Consider the following 19910-nt stretch of genomic DNA (forward strand, 5'->3'; position numbering starts at 1 on the left):
TTTATGTCCAGCTCTACCACTTCCTAGCTGTGTTACTACGGGCAAGTCACTTAACTCTCTGAGCTCCAGTTCTTCATCCATTGGAGTGATAGCACTTTCCTCCTAGGGTTGTCATAACAGTTAGATTAAGGCAAGGCCTGAAATACACACAGAGCAGCATCTGGCACACAGTGAGCATTCAGTTCGCAGTAGCTATCACTGCTCCCGTGGCCTCCAGTGCCTTCTCATCTCCTCTCTCCTGAAGAAGGCAGTACCCACAGAGGCTTCAGAAGCCACATGCTGGGGCTTCCTAAACCAGAATCCCACACCTCTGTAATAGGTCTCACACACACGAAGGGAAAGAACCACAGGACACAGGCTTGTTGGGAGTATAAAAATAGGACTTTTTTCCTTATCACATCAATTATCAAAGAAACAGTACGTAACAAAAATACAAAGCTCTGGTGGATTTTTTTGTCTTTTGTCCCCCCCACCACTCCTACCCAACAGCCCCTTGCCAGGGAACCCTTGGCTGAAGCCTGGACGCTGTCCCTGAGGTGACCCCAGGGCTCAGGAGAAACGGTGGTCCAGGTCTCTCTGGGGGCTAGCAGAGTATGAGTAGGCCTTGCCCAATACCAAGCGGTCCCGGAGCAGCTTGAAGAAGGCATAGTAGTTGCTGAAGAGGATGAGGGCCAGCGAGATGGTCTGGTGCCACTTTTCAGAGGACATTAGGGAGTACAGCTGATAGACAATGACAGCGCCCTCCAGCAGCAGGAGGATGTTGAGAATCCGCAGGGGTTTGCTGAAAAAGAACTGCCCGGAAGCGGGTGGGCATGGCTAAAAGGTGTGCTCCAGAAACCTTCCTCCTGGATGGGGGTTCTGGGTGGGTCAGTGAAGGGGACAGGCTCCTGGGGCCCCATGCAGACATGGGTGGGGAAGAAGACTTTCTGGGGTTGGATGTGGACTTTGCCACCTCATCTGCCTTTGCTTGTGGTATTCCTCCTCATAGGACTGCTGCTTCTGATGTAAGTCATCTAAGATCCTGTTCAACTTCTACCTCCCCTAGGAAGTCTTTCTTGACAGGTTCTGCTTGCTCTCTCAAACTCTTTTCGTGGTCTAAAGTCAACACCTTTAAAAAAATTTTTTTTAATTTTTGAAAACTTTTTCTCCCTCATCCACTGACCCTCAATAAAATCAACACCTTTTAATGTCATCTCCTGGGTATTGTTGGGCCTGAACAAATTAGAATCCTATGACATAGGCATGGAAAGTTATTACAGACTCTACAGCCTGAATTACCTACTTCTTCATAGGTACATCCCTAGCTAGGCTGGAAGCTGCCAAGGGACATGGCAACAGCTCACTCTCAACAGCAAGGTAGAACGTAGGGACTAAAAAAAAATCTCTGATGAGTTCAAAAGAGTGCACAGTGTCTAGGGATTTTGATTCCACAGGGGCCAAGGTACCTAAATCTCAAGAGCTGCTTACAGGACAGGAGAAGTGGTAGGAAATGGGAGGCCAAGAGACCAGGATGTCAGGCTCAGCTCTGCACCTAACAGGCTGCAATACTTTGGGCAAGTCCCTTTCCTCTCTGGGGCTTGGATGTCTCAACTGTGAAATGAAGACATCAGTCTAGGTCAGTGATTTCTCATGCTGTGTTCCTTAGAGCCCCAGGTTTCAAGGGGATCCTTTAGGAGTTACAGAGGGGGTGAGCAGGAAGTGAAGGGGGTTCTAACTCCTCCAAACAGAGCAGTGCCAGGAGGTCCCATATATTGGATTTTGGCCTCTGATTGTTTTTTTTAAAAAAGGGGGGGAGGGCATTTCATAGTGAAATTTAAAAAAAAATAGAGATCACCAGTTTAGATAATTTTGAGCAGCCCTTTCCATAGCTAAGTCATGAGTCATTACCATTAGTTCTCAAGTTTCCCAAGAAGGCACCCTTTAACAAGTTAAACTCTCTTAGCTGATTTCAGTATCTAAAAACAGAGATAACCCTAGCATATCTTTCACGTACAAGGTTCAGGGTAAGGCTGAGTAGGAAGGTACATGGAGAGTGCTTAATGACATGCCTGGCACACAGTAACAAATGAAGACAGTATTGTCTTTCATTGCCAAGAGCACCTTCTTTTACTGTATCATCTTCTCTCCCTCTGTCCAATGTTCTCAAAGATCTACAACCAAATGAGCTGCAGTTATTTATTTTTTTTTTTTTGAGAATGAGTCTTGCTCTGTTGCCCAGGCTGGAGTGCAGTGGCGTGATCTCGGCTCACTGCAACCTCCGTCTCCTGAGTTCAAGTGGTTCTCCCTCCTCAGCCTCCCGAGTAGCTGGGATTACAGGCGCCCGCCACCATGCCTGGTTAATTTTTGTATTTTTAGTGGAGACAAGGTTTCACCATGTTGACCAGGCTGGCCTGGTCTTGAACTCCTGACCTCAGGTGATCTGTCTGCCTTGGTCTCCCAAAGTGCTGGGATTACAGGCGTGAGCCACCATGCCCGGCTGAGCTGCAGTTATTAAGTGACAATTTATATGGCTGTCCTTGTGCTACATGTGTGCACTGTCTTCCTTTGGATTGGGGAAATACTGAAAATAGCTTTCTTTTGCAATGACATCACATTCCTGCCCTGCAGATCCTCCCACCCTCTCAGGCCCCAACCCTCCTTCCCCGGGGAGAAGACTCACATGGAAGCGGAAGTGGGAGACGTCAGAGGGGATAGCCACGTTGTAGTGGCCTACAGCTTTGTAGACGTTCTTGCTGTGCTTCACCAGCACGCCCTGCGGCCACATGCATTCTTCAGTCCACCTGGGGGCACAGTTCAATGGTGCCCCTTATCCCCAGCTCACCCACAAAAGGGATACCAGAAGAATGGGCAGGAGGGAATCACCAGGGCTCTACTCCCATTTCTATCACTTAGACACGCTGACTTTCCTTTTCTGGGTTTCAGTTGCCTCCTCTGTAAAATGGGGTAAGAATCATGAGGAATTCACTGTACTGTGAGTTAGGTGGTCTAGGGCTGACATTAATTACTAAGAGACTGTTGAGAGAACCCTTCTTCCTCTCTGGGTCCCTTTGCTTCATCTGGTCTCACCTCTTGCCTCCAAGTGGTCCACCACACAGTTGTCTGAGTGGTCTTTGTAAAATACTAAGCTCAGCCTGACCACCCTCTGCTTAAAACTCTTTGTGGGCTTTTTTTTTTTTTTTTTTTGAGAATGAGTTTCGATCTTGTCGCCCAGGCTGGAGTGCAGTGGCACAATCTTGGCTTACTGCAACCTCCGCCTCCCAGGTTCAAGCAATTCTCCTGCCTCAGCCTGAAGAGTAGCTGGGATTACAGGCATCTGCCACCATGCCCAGCTAATTTTTGTATTTTTAGTAGAGATGGGGTTTCACCATGTTGGCCAGGCTAGTCTCGAATTCTTGACGTCAGGTGATCTGTCCACCTCGGTCTCTCAAAGTGCTGGGATTACAGGCGTCAGCCACAGCGCCTGGTCCTGCTTAAAACCTTTTGAAGGCTTCCTAGTGCCCTTGGGGTCAAGGCCCCAAGGATTTGACATGGCCTCTGAGGTCTTGTGTGGCTTCCCACAACCCTCACCACACAGCTCATGCTGTTTCTCGTTCCTCCAGCACTCTGTACTGCTTCACGTCTCTCCCTAAGCTGCTCCCTCCAATTGGATTGCCCTTCCCAAAGCCTAATCCTTCTGGTAAGCTCTTCATCATCTTTCAAAACCCAAGTTCCTCCACAAAGTCTTTCTCAAACTCCCTAGAGTTTGACATCCTTTTTTTTTTTTTAAAAAACTTTTAAGTTCTAGGGTACATGTGTACAACATGCAGGTTTGTTACATATGTATACATGTGCCACGTTGGTGTGCTGCACCCATTAACTCGTCATTTACATTAGGTATTTCTCTTAATGTTATCCCTCCCCCACCCCACCCCACCACAGGTCCTGGGGTATGATGTTCCCCACCTTGTGTCCAAGTGTTCTCATTGTTCAATTACAACCTATGAGTGTTTTTTTTTTTTTGAGACAGAGTCTCACTCTGCCGCCCAGGCTGGAGTGCAGTGGCGCTCGGTTCACTGCAACCTCCACCTCCTGGGTTCAAGTGATTCTCCTGCCTCAGAACTATAGGCACCTGCCACCACGCCCGGCTAATTTTTCTGTATTTTTTGTAGAGACGGGGTTTTGCCATGTTGCCCAGGCTGGTCTCAAACTGCTGACCTCACGTGATCCGCCTGCCTTGGCCTCCCAAAGTGCTAGGATTACAGGCAATGAGCCACCGTGCCTGGCCCATTTGGCATCCTTTAACTGTTCCCTGCATCTCCTGCTACTAGTCCACATTCCCCAATGCTGGTCATCTGTTTATTTCCCATCTGTATACCTCACTAGGCTGAGAGCCCTTGAGCGGGAGGATCTAATCCAACCCTGTGTCCTCAGAGCATGCCGCAAGGCCTGGCACAGAGAGGCCCTAGTGACCATGTGAATGAAATGGTAGGACCGGTGAGCTTTCTTTTTTTTTTTTGAGACGGAGTCTCGCTCTTTCGCCCAGGCCAGACTGCAGTGGCGCTATCTCTATCTCGGCTCACTGCAAGCTCCGCCTCCTAGGTTCACGCCATTCTCCTGCTTCAGCCTCCTGAGTAGCTGGGACTACAGGCGCCCGCCACTGTGCCCGGCTAATTTTTTTGTATTTTTAGAAGAGACGGGGTTTCACCGTGTTAGCCAGGATGGCCTCGATCTCCTGACCTCGTGATCCGCCCACCTTGGCCTCCCAAAGTGCTGGGATTACAGGCGTGAGCCACCGCACCTGGCCCAGTGAGCTTTCTTATAATGTCCTGTGAGATCTCCCAGGAATCCCAAGGGCCTGGACCAGAGGACTGCAAGTCACAGCCTGTAAGCAGCCCCCTTCTCAACCCAATGCTCTTGCCTTGCTGACTCACTCATTTAAAAAAAAATAGTTGGCTGGGCACAGTGGCTCACACTTGTAATTCCAGCACTTTGGGGAGGCCGAGGGTGGGCAGATCATCTGAGGTCAGGAGTTCGAGACCAGCCTGGCCAACATGGTGAAACCCCGTCTCTACTAAAAATACAAAAAAAAATTAGCAGGGCATGGTGACACAGGCCTGTAATCCCAGCTAACTCGGGAAGCTGAGGCAGGAGAATCGCTTGAACCCGGCAGGTGGAGGTTGCAGTGAGCCAGGATCGCAGCACTGCACTCCAACCTGGGCAACAAGAGCAAAACCCCGTCTCAAAAAACAAAAAAGAAAAGTTAGTGTGCGACTCACAACATGAATGAACCTCACAGACAATATGCTGAATAAAAGAAGTTGGGGGCCGGGCACGGTGGCTCACGCCTGTAATCTCAGCACTTTGAGAGGCTGAGGTGGATGGATCATGAGGTCAGGAGATTGAGACCACGGTGAAACCCTGTCTCTACTAAAAATACAAAAAATTAGCCAGGTGCGGTGGCGGGCGTCTGTAGTCCCAGCTACTCAGAAGGCTGACGCAGGAGAATGGTGTGAACCTGGGAGGCGGAGCTTGCAGTGAGCCGAGATCGCACCACTGCACTCCAGCCTGGGCGACAGAGCAAGACTCCATCTCAAAAACAAACAAACAAAAAAAAGAAGTTGGGGCCGGGTGCAATAGCTCACGCCTATAATCCCAGTTCCACTTTGGGAGGCCGAGGCAGGCGGATCACGAGGTTGGGAGTTCGTGACCAGCCTGGCCAGCATGGTGAAACCCCGTCTCTACTAAAAATACAAAAAATTAGTTGGGCATGGTGGCGCACGCCTGTAATCCCAGCTACTCGGGAGGCTGAGGCAGGAGAACTGCTTGAACCTGGGAGGCGGAAATTGCACTGAGCCAAGATCGCGCCACTGCACTCCAGCCTGGGTGACAGAGTGACACTCTGTAGCAAAAAAAAAAAAAAAAAAAGTTGGACACGATTTCATTTATATTAAGTTCTACAACAGGCAAAACTAACCTCTCGTGAAAGAAAACAGAACGGTAGTTTGTCTTGGGGGAAAGATCACTGGGAAGGGCCATGAGGACATTTTCTGAAGGGCTGGAAATGTTCTATATCTTGAATGAGGGGTGGGTTACATGAGCATATATACCTTTATCAAAACTGAAAGAATTGTACCCTTTAAGATTTGTAGGCCAAGTGCAGTGGCTCATGCCTGTGATCCCAGCACTCTGGGAGGTCGAGGTGGGTGGATCGCTCGAGCCCATGAGCTCTAGACCAGCCTGGGCAACATGGCAAAACCTTGTCTCTACAAAAAAATACAAAAATTAGCTGGACGTGGTGGCATGCGCCTGTAATCCCAGCGACTTGGCAGCTGAGGTGGGAGGATCACCTGAGCCCAGGAGGTTGTGGCTGTAATGAGCTGTGATTGCACCACTGCACTCCAGCCTGGGAGACAGAGTGAGACCTTGTCTCAAAAAAAAAAGGATTGCACATTTCACTGTATGGAAATTTTACCTTAAAAAGAAAGGCCTAGGCCAAGTGTAGTGGCTCACGCCTGTAACCCCAGCACTTTGGGAGACCAGGACGAGTGAATCACCTGAGGTCAGGAGTTTGAGACCGGCCTCGCTAACATGGCGAAACCCCATCTCTACTAAAAACGTAAAAATTAGCTGGGTGTGGTGGTGCACACCTGTAATCCCAGCTACTTGGGAGGCCGAGGCAGGAGAATCGCTTGAATCCGGGAGGTGGAGATTGCAATGAGCCAAGATTGTGCCACTGCACTCCAGCCTGGGCAACAGAGCGTGACTCCATATCAAAAAAAAAAAAAAAAAAAAAAGGCCTGAGGAGACAACTGAGTGCTAGACAGGCAAGGGCCCTGACCTTTGTGAACTTTCAGTCCTGAAATGACAGGCAGGTAACTAAGCAAACACAGTAGAAAGCATTAAATGCAATGATCATGGTATTATGGGCCACTGAAAGGAGGGGCCCCTTATAGGGGAGGGGCACTGAACCCATTCTGGATGGTCAGGAAAGTGTTCCTGGAGGAAGCAAAGTGCTAAAGGATGAATAGGAGTTAATCAGGATAGAAAGAATGGAAAGACCATCCCAAGCAAAAGACACATCACATGCAAAATCCTGAAGGCACAAGTGCATAAAGCATATGAGGACCTGAGGAGATTTGCTTTGCTTTGCTGAAGAGCAGAGGATGGGTTGGGGCATGGTAAAAGATGAGGCAGAAACATCTGGCAGGACCCAGCTCATCATCTGGGAAGCCACGCGAAGGACCACGGTGAGCCATGGACAGGTATATCCTCATGTTCAGCTATGTTCTATCTTTCTATTCCTCCCACCCCTCAGAGCCCAAGGCTAAGCCAAGCCTCCTTTTGGCCCAATCAGCAATGCCCAGTCACTCTTCTGGACCTCCAGGACAGAGCCTGAAAGGGACCCTGACTGACATGCATGGCCAACACCAGGAGGCTTAGCTTCTATGGCCTTGCTTGAATCTCTGCTCCTTGGTGGGCCTACCTCTGCAAACCTGTCCTAGGGGCCTCCTCTCTGCCAAGCCTTGTCCTGGACCCAAGACTCAGATGTGCTTCCGAGGTGATCCTGGCCTTGAGGAGCTTCCAGTCTAATGGGGAAATACAGGCAGGAAAATTAGTATAATGGGGTGAAAAGTACTTTGGAAAAGGGCCCCTGAGCAGTGTGACTTCTGTGTCTGCTCTGGGTGCAGTGCCTTCTTGCAGCTAGGTCTCTTTTGCCCATCTCATCCTTCCCTGGCCAGGGTTCAGCATCAAATAGCACAGCACCACATCCTGGCAGCAGGCTGATGACTCTAAAGCACACCTTGGCATGGGTCCCTCCACTGCTAAAAATCCTCTATCTCCGCTGGGCCTAAGTCAAAGTCCAAGCTCTTTTGCCTGGCACATCCACAGGCCTGGTATGGATTGGGTGGAAGTAAATGTCTGCTGAAAGAGTAGGTGACGTAATGACCCAGTGGATGAGTGAGCAGGTAAGAGAAGAGTGAAGCATGAGCAAGTAAGGCAATGAGTAAATAAACAGTCAGCAAAGAGAAAGTCAACAAGTCCATGAATTACCATCAGTCCCCTCCCATCTTCAGTACACTGCAAGTTACCCAAAGACAGGGAACATGTGGGTCAGGCCCCACCATACCCCACCCTGGACACCTGGCCTAATAATATACAAGACACGCTCAATAACTATTTGCTAACTGAATAAGTTAATCAGCGGGTGGACAAGTGACTCCAGATGCTGACCAGAAGGGCTGGGATTGGGTTGAGCAGGGTAGGGTGACTCACGGGTGCTGCAGCACGTTGGAGCACAGCGCTGGGTCCACCTTCTGCCAACAGCCCAGATGGGCGGCGGCCTTGTGCAGCAGGTCACAGTAGCTGGCAGGCAGCAGGTGCTGCATGAGGATCACGGAGGTGCTGATGGACACCAGCAGGAAGAGTTCACAGGACCAGCGCTTGTCATAGTAATGTGTGTTCTGGGGGTAGCAGAAGGTGGGTGAGGCCTGGGATCCCCATAATGGCCTCATTCCCTTTCCTTCCCTGATTCTACCTGACTGAGAGGTTAGGACAGTCCTGGGGAGACCTCAGAATAGCCTGAAACCAAGAATCAAACACCCAACAAACAAGGCTTAGGCCCTGTGCCCACTAGTTGGTTTTCTACAAGGAAATTTGCTCCCACTGCCCACCACTCTGAGCCAGAGAACAGGCTCTGGGATCCAAGAGACCTGAATTCAAATCTGGGCTCTTTTGCTTATTTATGTGACATTGGGCAAGTCACTTACCTTCTCTGTGCTTTAGTTTCCTCATCTGTCAAATGAGGATAGAGCAACTACTAGGCCCAGCGCAGCGGCTCACACCTGTAATCCCGGCACTTTGGGAGGCCGAGGTGGGCAGATCACGAGATCAGGAGTTTGAGACCAGCCTGGCCAATATAGTGAAACCCTGTCTCTACTAAAAATACAAAAATTAGCCAGGCGTGGTGGCGTGCGCCTGTAGTCCCAGCTACTCAGGAGGCTGAGGCAGAAGAATCGCTTGAACCTGGGAGGCAGAGGTTGCAGTGAGCCAAGATCACGACACTGCACTCCAGCCTGGGCAACAGAGCAAGACTCTGCCTCAAAAAAAAAAACAAAAAAAACGCCGGGCGCAGTGGCTCACACCTGTAATCCCAGCACTTTGGGAGGCCAAGGTGGGTGGATCACAAGGTCAGGAGATCGAGGCCATCCTGGCTAACACGGTGAAACCCCACCTCTACTAAAAATACAAAAAATTAGCCAGGCGTGGTGGCGGGCGCCTGTAGTCCCAGCTACTCGGGAGGTTGAGGCAGAAGAATGGCGTGAACCCGGGAGGCGGAGCTTGCAGTGAGCCCAGATTGTGCCACTGTACTCCAGCCTGGGCAACAGAGCGAGACTCTGTCTCAAAACAAAACAAAACAAAACAAAACAAAAAAAGAGCAACCATGAACCACCTCCAAGAGGCGCTAGGAGGATTGTAACACTTATGAAAGCTCCAGGCGTGTTACAGGTGCTCAAAAGACATTAAGGGCCGGGCGCGGTGGCTTACGCCTGTAATCTCAGCACTTTGGGAGGCTAAGGTGGGTGGATCACTTGAGGTCAGGAGTTCGAGACTGGCCTGGCCAATATGGCGAAACCCCGTCTCTACTAAAAATACAAAAATTAGCCGGGCATGGTGCTGCATACCTGTAGTCCCAGACATTCAGGAGGCTAAGGTAGGAGAATTGCTTGAACCCAGGAGGCAAAGGCTGCAGTGAGCCAAGATTGCACCACTGCACTCCAGCCTGGGCCATAGAGCAAGACCTAGTCTTAAAAAAAAAAAAAAAAAAAAAAAACGGCCGGGCTTGGTGGCTCCTGCCTATAATTCCAGCACTTTGGGAGGCTGAGGTGGGTGGATCACCTGAAGTCAGGAGTTCAAGACCAGCCTGGCCAACATGATGAAACCCCGTCTCTACTAAAAATACAGAAATTAGTTGGGTGTGGTGGTGCTCGCCTGTAATCCCAGCTACTTGGGAGGCTGAGGCAGGAGAGTTGCTTGAACCTGGAAGGTGGAGGATGCAGTGAGCTAAGATCGCACCACTGCACTCCAGCCTGGGCGACAGAGTGAGACTCCGTCTAAAAAAAAAAAGAGATTAAGTTCTCTCAAGCCCACTGCAGCTTGCAGCTGAGGAGGTACCTTCCCAGGAGACTGAGAGGTTAGGACAAAGAGAGCACAGGCTTTTGGGATCACTCAAATCTGGATGAACACTGGCTTCCTTACTAAATGATAAAACCAGACATTGTGACATGTCTGTGTTACAACAGCTGCTGAAATACAAACTCACTAGTCTTTGTAATCAAGTATTATGAATAACAATGCCATGTCTCCCTCATTGGCTGGGTGACCTTGGACAGGTCACTTCCCTTCAGTGAGTCTAGTTCTCTGCACTCTAAAATGGACACAGGCTGGGGTGTGGTGGCTCATGCCTGTAATCCCAACACTTTGGGAGGCCAAGGTGGGCGGATCACTTGGGGCCAGGAGTTTGAGACCAGACTGGCCAACATCATGAAACCCCGTCTCTACTAAAAATACAAAAATTAGCTGGGCATGGTGGCACATGTCTATGATCCCAGCTACTTGGGAGGCTGACACAGGAGAACTGCTTGAACCTGGGAGGTGGAGGTTGCAGTGAGCCGAGATCGTGCCACTGTACTCTAGCCTGGCCAACAGAATGAGACTCTGTCTCAAAAAAATAAAGTAAAATAAAAAATAAAAAAAGTAAAATAAAATGGACACAGGCTGGATGTAGTGGCTCACGCTTGTAATCCCAACACTTTGGGAAGCTGAGGCAGGAGGACCATTTAAGACTAGGAATTCTGAGACCAGCTTGGGCAGCATAGTGAGACTCCATCTCTATAAAAAATTTTAAAATTAGTTGGGCATGGTAGCTCATGCCTGTAGTCACAGCTACTCAAGAGGCTGAGACAGGAGGATCACTTGAGACCAGGAGGTTGAGGCTGCAGTGACCCATGATTGTGCCACTACACTCCAGTGTAGGTGACAGAGCAAGACCCTGTCTCTAAAAATAAAAAATAAAATGGAGATAGTAGCCACTCCAGTCCTCCAGAGATGGGAAATCACATCAAAAACAGCATAGTTAGTTAGGCCAGCAGGAGAACTCACACTGGGCAGGCAGCAGGGTAAAGTCCCAGCTAGGCCCTTTCCCTCCCTGGCTTGAGGTACGCACCTTCACGAACCAGACAGGCACAAAGGCCACATAGTAGGCGCTCAGCATGGAGCTGACGAGCACTTCCTTCATGCGCCAGTTGAAGTCCATCTTGAGGAACTCCACCTCACTGCGGATGAGGCTGGGCGACAGGCAGCAGGCATGGGTGGGCATGGCGTCTGGGCCATACAGCTGTCTTGTGTGCTGCTTCCACGTCTCCCGCAGTGTCAGGAGGTAGTCCCGGCTCTTTGCCAGGCCACTGACCGCCTCCCGGGGCCCCATGGAGGCCATGTGGTTGAAGAGGCTTGTCTTGCGGAGGTCGCAATTCAGCTGCAGGAACGGAATGTACATCCCAAACCTGCTGGGGAAGACGGTGATGAGGGAAGCCCTGCCCATGGGCCAGGATCCCAACTCTCAGCCACTGAGGGGATCTTCTTTCCTTCCTGGGCCTCAGCTCTCCTGGCTGCCCAGAGGGGAGAATTTACCAGTCCTTCCATCCATCCACCCTCCCATCCAATGGCCAGTCACTCAGCACACGTATTACCACTTGGTACGTGCCAAGCACTAGGGGTATAGCAGAAATGCTGACACTGGGGCTACAGTAGGAAGCAAGAGACAAGTCCCTGCACTCGCAGCCTAGGGATGACTCACAACAGCAACAGCCCACATTCGCTGGGCACGGCCTATGTTCCAGGCACTGTACCGAATGCTTTCAGGCAAACGCTTTTCTCATAACAACACTATTCATTAGGTGCTGTTATTTTGTCCCCTTTTCAGCTGAGGAAGCCTTGGCTCAGAAAGGTGAAGTAAATTCCCAAAGCTTACACATTAGTAAGGAAGTGATAGGGCAGGTGGGGATGGGACTCAAAATCAGAACTGTTTGGTACCAAAGATCAAGGCACCTACTCAACAAATCATTATGAGTAATTAGTTAAAAGTGTACACAGAGGACAAGCACGGTAGCTCATGTCTGTAATCCCAGCACTTTGGGACGCTGAGGTGGGAAAATCACATGAGCTCAGGAGTTCAAGACCAGCCTGGGCAACACAGTGAGACCCCATCTCTACAAAACAAATTTAAAAATTAGGCAGGTATGGGCCGGGCGCAGTGGCTCATGCCTGTAATCCCAGCACTTTGGGAGGCTGAGGCGGGCGGATCACGAGGTCAGGAGATTGAGACCATCCTGGCTAATATGGTGAAACCCCATCTCTACTAAAAAATACAAAAAATTAGCCAGGCGTGGTGGCGGGCGCCTGTGGTCCCAGCTACTCGGGAGGCTGAGGCAGGAGAATGGCATGAACCCGGGAGGTGGAGCTTGCAGTGAGCCGAGATCGCACCACTGCACTCCAGCCTGGGCGACAGAGCGAGACTCCGTCTCAAAAAACAAAAAAACAAACAACAACAACAACAAAAAAAAATTAGGCGGGTATGGTGGTACATGCCTATAGTCCCAGCTACTCAAGCTGAGGTAGGAGGATCACCTGAGCCTAGGAGGTTGAGGCTGCAGTGACCCATGATTGTGCCACTGCACTCTGGCCGGGCAGAGTAAGACTTTGTCTCAGAAAAAAAAAAAATACACACACAAGAGAGGTATAAGTAATGAGTTGTTATGGGTGCATATGAGAACAGCTCTTTAGTTTGCAGAGGGTGGTTCAGGAACAAATATGTATGTGTTTATTACGTACCAGGCACTGAAATGGGCCCTTGAACAGAACAAATCCTTTCCCCTGAGCAGCACCCTGAGAGCAGGGCTGGAGCTAATTATGTGTGTGGCTGCTATTGTATGTGGAGAAAACTAGATGGGCCCATAGTCTAGAAGAGTAATTATAAAAACTGAGTAAGTGCCATGCCCATCATAGTAGGGGCTTTTATAAATATTCCCTTTTTCAGCTTGGGGCCTCTCAATTTCCCCAGGTCCTCAGAATTACACACCCCCACAAGGGTTCCTGGGCTGCCCCCAGGAGTTAGGGCTGATCACAATGCTACATTTCTTTTCTTTTTTTTTGAGACAGAGTCTCACTCTGTTGCTCAGGCTGGAGTGCAGTGCCGCGATCTTAGCTCACTGCAACCTCCGCCTCCTGGGTTCAAGCGATTCTCCCACCTCAGTCTCCCGAGCAGCTGGGATTACAGGCACCCGCCATCATGCCCAGCTAATTTCTGTATTTTTGTAGAGATGGGGTTTCATGATGTTGGCCACGCTGGTCTTGAACTCCTGACCTCCACCCGCCTCAGCCTCCCAAAGTGCTGGGATTACAGGCGTCAGCTACTGCACCCAGCTGACAATGCTACATTTCAGGAGGCAGAGGTTGCAATGAGCCGAGATCACACCACTGCACTCCAGCCTGGGTAACAGAGTGAGACTCCATCAAAAAAAAAAAAAAAAAATCTCCTTTTACTTTTTTCTGGGGGTCCCAAGAAGAAATATCTGGTGTCCCTGGCAAGTCATTTAGCCTCCCTGAGTTTCTGTTTTCCAGTCTATAAAATAGGGATGCTACCATAATTGTGGTCAATTATACTGTACAGTCCGTAATATAAAAACAGAACTGTGGTCAACAGCACAACCTTTAGGGTCAAACAGGCCTGGATCAAAATCCCAGCTCTGGGCTGGGTGTGGTGGTTCAAACCTGTTAATCCCAGCACTTTGGGAGGCAGAGGTAGAGAAACTGCTTGAGCCATGAGATCCAGACCAGCCTGGGCAAGATGGCGAAACCTTTGTCTCTACAAAAAATACAGAAAGTAGCCAGACTACCTGCCTATAGTTCCAGCTATTTGGGAGGTGGAGGTGGGAAGATCACCTGATCCTAGCGGGGTTCAAGGCTGCAATGAGCTGGATCACACTACTGCACTCCAGCCTGGGTGACAGAATGAGACCCTGTCTAAAAAAAAAAAAAAAAAAAAAAAAATTCCCAGCTCTGCCACTTACTAGCTCTGTGATTCATGGCAAGTTATTTAACCTCTATGAGCCTCAGTTTCCTTAACTTGCCCTAAATTACATAGCTTGTATTGATCCCACTCTCAGCAAGGTATTACATTGGTGTTCTCATAAATACTGTCTTTTAGTCCTACAACAACTCTTAGCATAGTTTCTGGCCCAGAATAGATGATCAATAGAATTTTGACTAGAAAAGGAAGAGGCCAGTGATTCTATGGGGACAGGAAAAAAGACTAAAATGGCATTCCCGAAATACTCTTCAGGGTATCTTGTGGTAATGAGGGGGCGGGGGCACCTATGTGAACATACAAAGGTCTCCAGCTTAAACTTAAAGAATCTCGCTGGCTTTGTCTCTAAGAAGGACTGCAGATAGGTCCTATGATCAATTAAATTATTTGGTGACAGACTGCTCTGACAGGTTAGAAGTTAGAAGGAGCTTCATATGCATGATAGCAGATTCCCTCCCACCTCCTCCACCCTACATGTGAGTCTATCAAAGCAGAAAATAAATCTGTATCAGCAAAAAAAAAAAAAAAAAAGGGAGTGAGGGTCATCAGTGCACAAATGATTCTGACAAATTTAGAAAGCAGATGGAGACATGATGACAGACGAAGAAGCAGTCATGGTCTAGAGCATTGCTTTCCAACAGAAAGATGAGTCATATAATTTTTATTTTTATTTTTTTTGAGACGGAGTCTGGCTCTGTCACCCAGGCTGGAGGGCAGTGGCGAGACCTTGGCTCACTGCAAGCTCCGCCTCCCAGGTTCACACCATTCTCCTGCTTCAGCCTCCCGAGTAGCTGGGACTACAGGCGCCCGCCACCATACCTGACTAATTTTTTTGTATTTTTGGTAGAGACGGGGTTTCACCATGTTAGCCAAGATTGTCTCAATCTCCTGATCTCGTGATCCGCCCACTTCGGCCGCCCAAAGTGCTGGGATTACAGGCGTGAGCCACCGCGCCTGGCTTTTTTTTTTTTTTTTTTTTTTGGAGACGGAGTCTGGCTCTGTCACCCAGGCTGGACTACAGTGGCGAGATCTCGGCTAACTGCAAGCTCCACCTCCCAGATTCACGCCATTCTTCTGCCTCAGCCTCCCGAGTAGCTGGGACTACAGGCGCCTGCCACCAGAGTCACATAATTTAGCCACATTAAAAAACAGAAGAGATGGGCCAGGTGTGGTGGCTCATGCCTGTAATCCCAGCACTTAGGGAGGCTGAGGCGGGTGGATCACGAGGTCAGGAGATCGAGACGATTCCGGCTAACACAGTAAAACCCGTCTCTACTAAAAATACAAAAAATTAGCTGGGCGTGGTGGCAGGCGCCTGTGGTCCCAGCTACTCGGGAGGCTGAGGCAGGAGAATGATGTGAACCTGGGAGGTGGAGCTTACAGTGAGCAGAGATTGTGCCACTGCACTCCAGCCTGGGCGACAGACTCTGTCTCAAAAAAAAAAGAAAAAAAAAAAGAGAGATGAAATTATTATTATTATTATTTTGAGACAGTTTCACTCTTGTTGCCCAGGTTGGAGTGCAGTGGCATGATCTCGGCTCACTGCAACCTCTGCCTCCCAGGTTCAAGCGATTCTCCTGCCTCAGCCTCCCTAGTAGTTGGGATTACAAGCATGCACCACCACGCCTGGCTAATTTTGTGTTTTTAGTAGAGACGGGGTTTTTCCATGTTGGTCAGGCTGGTCTCGAACTCCTGACCTCAGGTGATCTGCTCGCTTTGGCCTCCCAAAGTGCTGGGATTACAGGTGTGAGCCACTGCACCCGGCCTTTTTTTTTTTTTTTTTTTTTGTGAGACGGAGTCTCACTCTGTGCCCCAGACTGGAGTACAGTCGCGCATTCTCGGCTCACTGCAACCTCCACCTCCTGGGTTCAAGAGATTCTCCTGCATCAGCCTCCTGAAATTAATTTTAAGATTCTATTTTACTTAACCCAATACATGCAAATACTATCACTTCAACATATAATGAATATTTTGAGATGTTTTACTTTCTTTTTTTTAATTAAGACAGGGTCTTGCTGTGTTGCGCAGGCTGCTGGAGGGCAGTGGCATAATCATGGCTCACTGCAGCCTCTACCTCCTAGGCTCAGGTGCTGGCACACACCTGTAGTCCCAGCTATTCAGGAGCAATCCTCTGACCTCTCGAGTAGCTGGTACTTCAGGTTTGTGCCACCATGCCCAACTAATTTTTATATTTTCTGTAGAGACGGGGTTCTGCCATGTTGCCCAGACTGGTCTCAAGCTCCTGGGCCTGATCCACCCTGCCTTGGCCTCCCAAAGTGTTGGGATTACAGGTGTGAGCCACTGTGCCCAGCCTTAGTTTCTCTCTCTTTTTTTTTTTTTTTTTTTGAGACAGGGCCTGGCTCTGTTTCCCAGGTTAGAGTGCAGTGGTGCAATCTCAGTTTATTGCAACCTCCACCTCCCAGGCTCAAGCCATCCTCCCACCTCAGCCTCCAAAGTAGCTGGGACTACAGGTGCAGGCTACCATGCCCAGCTAATTTTTGTATTTTTGGTAGAGATGGCATTTTGCCAAGTTGCCCAGGCTGGTCTCAAACTCCTGAGCTCAAGCCATCCGCCTGCCTCAGTCTCTCAAAGTGCTGGGATTACAGGCATGGGCCACCATGCCCAGCCTACTTTCTTTTTTGTGTGTGTACTAAGGGTTCAGAATCGGTGTGTATTTTACACTTAGAGCACATCTCAACTCAGACTACCCTATTTCATGTGCTCAATAACCAGGGGGGCTAGTAGCTACTCAACTGGACGGTACAAGTCTAGAATATGGCATGAGCAAACTGGACTGGAGGTGGGAGCTTATCTACCCAGAGTGACCCAAGAGAGACTCTGGCTTGAAGTGGGCACATATGATAGACGATGAAGTGGGGAGCAGGGCTGAACAAACGGGATTAAACAATGACCTATGTTTATTTATAAGAGTCAGTCCCTTTATTCCCCTACTCACCTCATACAACACACCCTGAAGGATTCTTTTCTAAAGAAATTGAGTAAACTGAGAATTGAGGTCTCTAATGGCGATATCTTAGAGTAACACCCCCACCACTCCCTTTCTGGCCTACGGAGGCTCAAAGCCTAACAACCAGCACTTCACTCACTCATCCTCAAAGCAAAGCCTGACAGTCAGTGTGCCCTGCCCATGTACTTAGAGTTTCCAGTCAAAGCTCTCACCCCCTTAAACAATGACAGAGAGAAAGAAAATGCACTCCTGCTACTCAGTCCTTCATTTTTACATATAAAGAGACAAGCAAACAAGTCAACTATACTTGGAAAACAAGCAGCATGAAACAGAAAAATTGACCCCAGTGAAAAGACAAAATTGAGGAAAATAAGGGATTTTTTTTTTTTTTTTTTTTTTTTGAGACAGAGTCTCGCTCTGTTCCCCAGGCTGGAGTGCAGTGGCGCAATCTCGGCTCACTGCAACCTCCACCTCCCGGATTCAAGCAATTCTCCTGCCTCAGCCTCCTGAGTAGCTGAGATTACAGGCCTGCACCACCACACCCAGCTAATTTTTGTATTTTTAGTAGAGACGGGGTTTCACCATGTTGGCCAGGCTGGTCTTGAACTCCTGACCTTGTGATCTGCCCACCTTGGCCTCCCAAAGTGCAGGGATTACTGGCGTGAGCCACCACGCCCGGCCAAATAAGAGATTTTTAAAACAAGAATAGTATGCTATGAGAAAAGAACAATCAACAAACATAGAGGCCTTAGAGATGAAAAATATGATTGCTGAAAAAATCTCAGTAAAAAAGCTAGAAGATAAAGTTGAGGAAATCTCTCCAAAGGCAATGCACATACAAAGAGAGAGAGAGAGAGAGATTAAATATTAGAGAAATATAGGAGAAAAAGATGACCAATCTATGAGGTCTACCATCTGATGAACAGAAATCCAGAGATAATAGAAAAAATTGAGAGGAAGATATTATCAAAGAAATATCAAAGGAAAATTTCCCCAAGCTAAAGAAGTACTCAAATCTCCAGGTTAAAAAAGTCATAGAGTCCTGAAAGGATGAATGACAAACGTCCCACAACAGACACATCCTTTGAAATTTCAAGTAATCAAAAGATAAACAGAGGCCGGGCGCGGTGGCTCACGCCTGTAATCCCAGCACTTTCGGAGGCCGAGGCGGGCGGATCACGAGGTCAGGAGATCGAGACCATCCTGGCTAACACGGTGAAACCCCGTCTCTACTAAAAATACAAAAAATTAGCCGGGCGTTGTGGCGGGCGCCAGTAGTCCCAGCTACTCTGGAGGCTGAGGCAGGAGAATGGCGTGAACCCGAGAGGCAGAGCTTGCAGTGAGCCAAGATCGCGCCACTGCACTCCAGCCTGGGCGACAGCGAGACTCCGTCTCAAAAAAAAAAAAAAAAAAAAAAAAAAAAAAAAAAAAGATAAACAGAATATTCCTCAATGCTTTCAGAAAGGAAAATACAAGTCATCTATAAAAGAATTGGAATCAAACTCAAACTGGCATCAGACTTCTCACTAGCAACACTGGATACTAGAGACAATGGAATAATAACTGCAAAAGTTCTGAGAATGTGAATTTGAACTTAGAAATCTACATTGAGACTGGGTGCGGTGGCTCACACCTGTAATCTCAGCACTTTGGGAGGCCGAGGTGGGTGGGTCACGAGGTCAGGAGTTTGAGACCAGCCTGACCAACATGGTGAAACCCCGTCTCTACTAAAAATACAAAAATTAGCTGGGCATGGTGGCGTGCCTGTAATCCCAGCTACTCAGGAGGCTGAGGCAGGAGAATCACTTGAACCCGGGAGGCGGAGGTTGCAGTGAGCTGAGATCGTGTCATTGCACTCCAGCCTGGGCGACAGAGCGAGACTCTGTCTCAAAAATAAAAAAACAAAAAAAAAAGAAATCTACATTCAGCCAAACTATCAATCAAGTACGAGGGCAGAATAAACACACTTTTAGACATGCAAGGACTCATCTCCAACATACCCATTGTTAAAGTAATTACCTGATAATTTACTCCAACAAAATAAGAAAACCAAGAAAGAGGAAGACATGGGATTCAGGAAGCAGGGGGTCCAACCCAGGACGGCAGCGAAGGGAAGTCCCAGGCTGAGAGCTGTACAGCAGACCTAAAGAGCAAACACTCCAGACTGCAGCAGGAGGAGGAAGGGCTCCAGGAGGGATGCCTTTGTAGGGGGAAGCAGGGAGAAGGAAATGGACTCCAGGCAACAGGCAGTATGACTGAGAGGCTGGATAAACTTGAGGATATGATGAAGGCTCATCATTCTTTTGTCAATAAGAAAAAAGAAAGGCAATTAGAAAGTCCAAGAAAAATAAAAAGCCATATAAGAAAGTTATGGTGTAAACATGAAGCAAACTAAAATGTGCTATGATTTTAAGTAACTGATGGAATGTAAGAAAAATCTTTTCACCTTGACACTAGGAACATTTGTGTGTGTGTGTGTGTGTGTGTGTGTGTGTGTGTGTGTGTGTGTGTGTGTGTCTGAAACAGGGTCTTGCTCTATTGCCCATGCTGGAGTGCAGTGGAACAATCTCAGCTCACTGTAACCTCTGGCATTAGCTGGGCATGGTAGCCTGCACCTGTAGTCCCAGCTACTTGGGAGGCTGAGATGGGAGGATGGCTTGAGCCAGTGAGGCAGAGGTTGCAATAAACTGAGATTGCACCACTGCCTCCTGGGTTCAAGTGATTCTTATACCTTAGCCTCCTGAGTAGCTGGGAGTACAGGTCCTTTAAAGAAGTCCTTTAAGGCTGGGCGTGGTGGCTCACACCTGTAATCCCAGCACT

General features: G+C 48.7%; 1 protein-coding gene across 6 annotated transcripts in view; it reads right to left on the bottom strand.

Annotated features, from left to right (window-relative positions):
- Nucleotides 1-359: 359 nt before the first annotated feature.
- The window catches only part of TMEM39B (transmembrane protein 39B), a 30326-nt gene continuing 10775 nt past the window's right edge, over nucleotides 360-19910 (bottom strand). For 3 of the 6 annotated variants that reach the window (XM_031005791.3, XM_019014382.3, XM_063700816.1), the window contains 4 exons: nucleotides 11204-11540; nucleotides 8254-8441; nucleotides 2660-2780; nucleotides 360-792 (listed from right to left, as the gene is read on the bottom strand). In XM_031005791.3, the coding sequence (XP_030861651.2) occupies nucleotides 550-792; nucleotides 2660-2780; nucleotides 8254-8441; nucleotides 11204-11540 (889 nt within the window). In that variant the 3' untranslated portion in view covers nucleotides 360-549. Of the gene's footprint in view, nucleotides 2151-2659; nucleotides 2781-5889; nucleotides 7566-8253; nucleotides 8442-11203; nucleotides 11541-19910 lie in introns of those variants that run through there. The other 3 variants (XM_031005830.3, XM_031005807.3, XM_031005862.3) reach the window with 3 other exon arrangements.

Source organism: Gorilla gorilla, chromosome 1 (genome assembly GCF_029281585.2).
Source record: "Gorilla gorilla gorilla isolate KB3781 chromosome 1, NHGRI_mGorGor1-v2.1_pri, whole genome shotgun sequence".
Lineage (NCBI taxonomy): Eukaryota > Metazoa > Chordata > Mammalia > Primates > Hominidae > Gorilla > Gorilla gorilla.